The following is a 4089-nucleotide window of genomic DNA, read 5'->3' on the forward strand; positions in this document are numbered from 1 at the left end:
TGTAATAGGAGAAAGTTTAAACCTGCATCTTGGCTTTCTGTTTCTTCTGTATGCCCATTTTCCCTTTTCTCCTCCCTTTGCTACCACTCTTTCAGTCAACTTCAGAGAAACAGACCTATAATCCATACACAACATCACTCTTCAATAAGCTCTGGGACAGACACCACAGCTGAACTCCAAACTGCGCTCAAATCAGTGGTTTCTCTGAATTAACTGAACTTAGTAAGAAGCATAATCACATTTTAGGCTAAGCTATCATTTTATTTCATTAAAAGACTAAAAATCTACTATTAGAAACTATTATGATGGAGACCTGATTTCTGATAAAAAACATAAAGGTTTTGTGACACAGTAAATAACTTCCTCATTCAGAAACTCAGCAGTTATTTAATTAAGGCAGACCATAGATTAAGCTTTCTGTATAGCAGTCTTCTCCGTAAAAGACTGTAAGAATAACTTGATTTGTTTTTTAACTATGTATCATTATCGAGCTATTGTCCAAACATAATAAAGGTTACAAAAACCCACCCCAATGTCAGGAAAGTAAAGGCTGAGACACATCACAACACTGATCCAGGAACAAGTCTGTTGAGTCATTACACATGGGGATGGTCTCTGATTTGCTCATTTCTAATTACTCACCTTACTTAACCAAGACAATCAACAACGTTACCATCTACACACAAGTAACCTTGTACAGCCGTTGAACTCACAGATGTCAGAAGACACAAAGATTCACCTATACTAAACTATAATGTAATTAAGTGTAGCTAAGTAAATTATATTCCTGTAGTGTTTTGTTTATGTACATTTGAGAAAGTCTGTTTCAGAGGGGGTGCAGGTGGTTAAGCCTTGGGCTAGATCAGTTTCAAGTGCATGGATTTATCATAGACAGCTTTAAGCAATCAGATGCTGACACAAGGGAAACAAAACTGTTCTCTTGAGTTTTGTTAAAGCACTAGAATATGACACCCTTTTAAAAAAGGAAATTGGGAAATCTACTTCCAGAATTTCATACGTAGAATCACAGAACCATTTATGTTGGAAAAGACCTCTAAGATTGAGTCCAACCGTAAACCCAACACTGCCAAGTCCACCATTTGTCCTTGCACATGCATCCGCAATGCTCCCTTCTACTCTGACCCATCTCCCAGCGAGGACTGGATGGTCAGGAAAGATGGAAGAAGTGCTACACATCCCCCTTAAGTCAGACAGCACTTAACACATGGAAGTTAACAGGGTTCTGCAAACAGTGGGAGTACTCAACCATCCTGCAAGATGCTGAGCTGTGACTAATAGCCTGCCTGTTCTTGAACAGCAGCTATTTCCTACTTCACTGAGGGAGAAGTTACACATGCACATCAAGACTAAAAATGAGCAAGCCTTAAGCACTGTCCTAGCTGTTGCATGAGTATCTTTTTAGAATAGCCTATTTCACTTCCTGAATTACTTAAAAATATATGTACATGCTTTAATGGCTTGGATTTTTAAATATGATGTTAAATAAAAAGGCAAACTATTAGTGAGAATGACACTTATTTGTAAGTGGGATAGCACATCTACAAAGTTGATACAACTTACAGTTGACTCCGTTCAACAAGTAGCTATGTTATAATGCATCTGGACTTCATTAAAATACAAGCAGAAGGTTAGTATGAAAACATCCAGTGTAACTTTCCGAGTTAGTGAATTATACATTTCACTCCCTACCCAGGGCTGCCAATAGATTGTTGTTATTTTAGATGTATATAAATCATAGTCTTTGTCACAGGAAAATACAGGAAGAGTGTGACCATGGATATGACAAAGGGCTGGCTCACATAATGGTTCAGCTAAAAAGTCTTATAATGATTCTTTATAAAGTCACTTACACAACCTCTGCCGCCCTTAAGCCTTCTCTCCCTGTAAAAGCAGTAACAGTACATCTTTTCAAAGTGGTACACAGAAGACAAGAATATCAGACATTGAGGTATTTTGATGCTATAATGACCAGAGATTAATACTTTTCTTTTACTATGCAAATTAAAAGATTAAGAATGTAACGGTTCATGTAATTTCAGGTGAGCTTTCATCAGTATTCTGTTCCAGCAGTCTTCTTTTAAAATTAACTGAAAATTTAGAAGATTATGCAAAGTGGTCTGCTGCACAGATTAAGTCTTTATTGTTATCAAGTCTACTTAGAGTTCCAGAAAAAAAAAGAAAGCTGTTCCAGCTAAAATACATGATCATTTTGTAAAGTAGTATCCATAACAAGTAACTTTGACAAATCCACAGCTTATCTTAAACAACGGAGCATAGAAGCCATCCAGCAATTTTTTAATGCATCCTGTTTTATTTGTTTCAACACTTCCAGAACAAAACTAGATTCTGAATGTAATCAAAGTACTTAATTCTCATTACGGCAATATGTTTTTTTCTCATTTTAAAGCCTAGAGAGAGAAACATCTTAACTCCATATTGAGAACTGTAAGTCTATCATTTTAAAGCAGTAAGAAAACTCAAGCAGACTGACAGGTTGTCTTTGGTTAGATAGTTGCTCTGAGTTTTATCAAAAAGTACCAATACACAAGCATGTCTCTTCTAAACAAAAGTGTAAAGCATGCAAATTACTACTGAAGTATGAAAATATTGTTCAGATTAAAATATACTGCCTCTAGGAGCAAGAAAGACCTTAAAGGCATCACTTTTTTTTTTAAATCAAAACACAGTACAGAGTCAGTATTTAAAAGTGATTCCAACTTGCTAATGCATTCTTCAGACTTCCGTAAGGCAAGAACAAAATTTTATTATCTATACATGCATTAAAAGGCAGATGCACAATAGAAAGTGTATGGAATACATATCCTTACAGCCCCCTACATTCCAGTCAGTTTTATGCTTCTAGGGTTCAGAATAAGCAACTAGATCACTGGGTACAGTGCTCATATCTCACAGCACATTACCCTTAGAAAGACTTGATCTTAAGAGCTTTAGTGTACTCTCATATATATCAGAGATAAAACAAACCCTACTGTCATCAAGAAATGGGACTATTCACATAACAGCGTTAAGATCTTCTTATTCAATTGCCCCATACCAATATAGATTACTCTAGGTAGTCACATGCATGTACAATTAGCAAATACCACTTTATATAACCGGAACAAATTACTTTGTTGCCCCAAAAATCAAGCAGCAATATTTATACTTTAAAAAAAAAATCCTTATTTGACTTAAAAAAAGGGACGTAACTAGTCTACTGCTCATTCACGCCCAACACTTGATTCATACATGAAGAAGAGCAACAAGATGAGGAAATTCTTCAGCAAAACAAGGTTTGAAATTCCAAAAATACCATTTTGGAGGCCAGAGACCATGCTTACAAGATTAGTCTTTTAAAAGATGGACAGAATTCCTACTTTATAATTTGCAAACTTTAAGAAGCTTTGACAATGAACCCAGTTTTATCATATTACGTGGATTATCGCCTTATGAAAGTAAAAATAATTCTCTATTTCTAGTGAAAGTAAAACATTTATCTGCTACCAAAAAAAACTATTATGCTTTAAAACTTGCAATTTAAGTAAGTTTTATACACAGACCCCTCTAACTATTGAAGAAAAACCCTGAATAAAGGCAGAACAAAAACTTCCGATCTGAATTAACACCAAAGGCCTAATACCAGAAGGTGAAGTTAACGCCAGGGCAGTTAATTTCAGGAGCTCTTGAAGGGGGTGTGTGTGTGTGTACATCTTTACATCTAGAGGAGCAGGCGTTAGTGCACCTAGGGCACCCACCTTTACTGGAAATGAGCTATTTAGGAACCTAATAAACTAGTCTGGCCAGCAAGAAAACTTTCAAAATATACACGTTTTCAAACCTAAGCCTTTATGAAAGCTTTCAGATAAGCTCAACCCGCCTTCAGCTCCAAGCTAAGCGGTCTGCGAACAAAGTTCGCACAAGATGACTTGTACGAAAGCCTTACCTTCGATGTTCAGCTCAAAACAAACGTGGCAGAACGACAGCGTTTCCTTCTCGGTCCCCAGCTTGCAGACGCTGCAGACGTTGTCATCGTCCAGGTCGATGCTCACAAACTGCTCCTCGTTCATC

General features: G+C 36.7%; 1 protein-coding gene across 1 annotated transcript in view; it reads right to left on the reverse strand.

Annotated features, from left to right (window-relative positions):
• LOC103920132 (chromosome unknown open reading frame, human C21orf91) overlaps positions 1–4088 on the reverse strand; it is an 18120-nt gene extending 14032 nt beyond the window's left edge. Inside the window, exon 1 of the mRNA XM_009327793.1 lies at positions 3965–4088. Coding sequence (XP_009326068.1) covers positions 3965–4088 — 124 coding nt within the window. The remainder of the gene's footprint in view (positions 1–3964) is intronic.
• Position 4089: the final 1 nt, after the last annotated feature.

This window comes from Pygoscelis adeliae, unplaced genomic scaffold (genome assembly GCF_000699105.1).
Source record: "Pygoscelis adeliae isolate BGI_AS28 unplaced genomic scaffold, ASM69910v1 Scaffold14, whole genome shotgun sequence".
Taxonomy (NCBI): Eukaryota; Metazoa; Chordata; class Aves; order Sphenisciformes; family Spheniscidae; genus Pygoscelis; species Pygoscelis adeliae.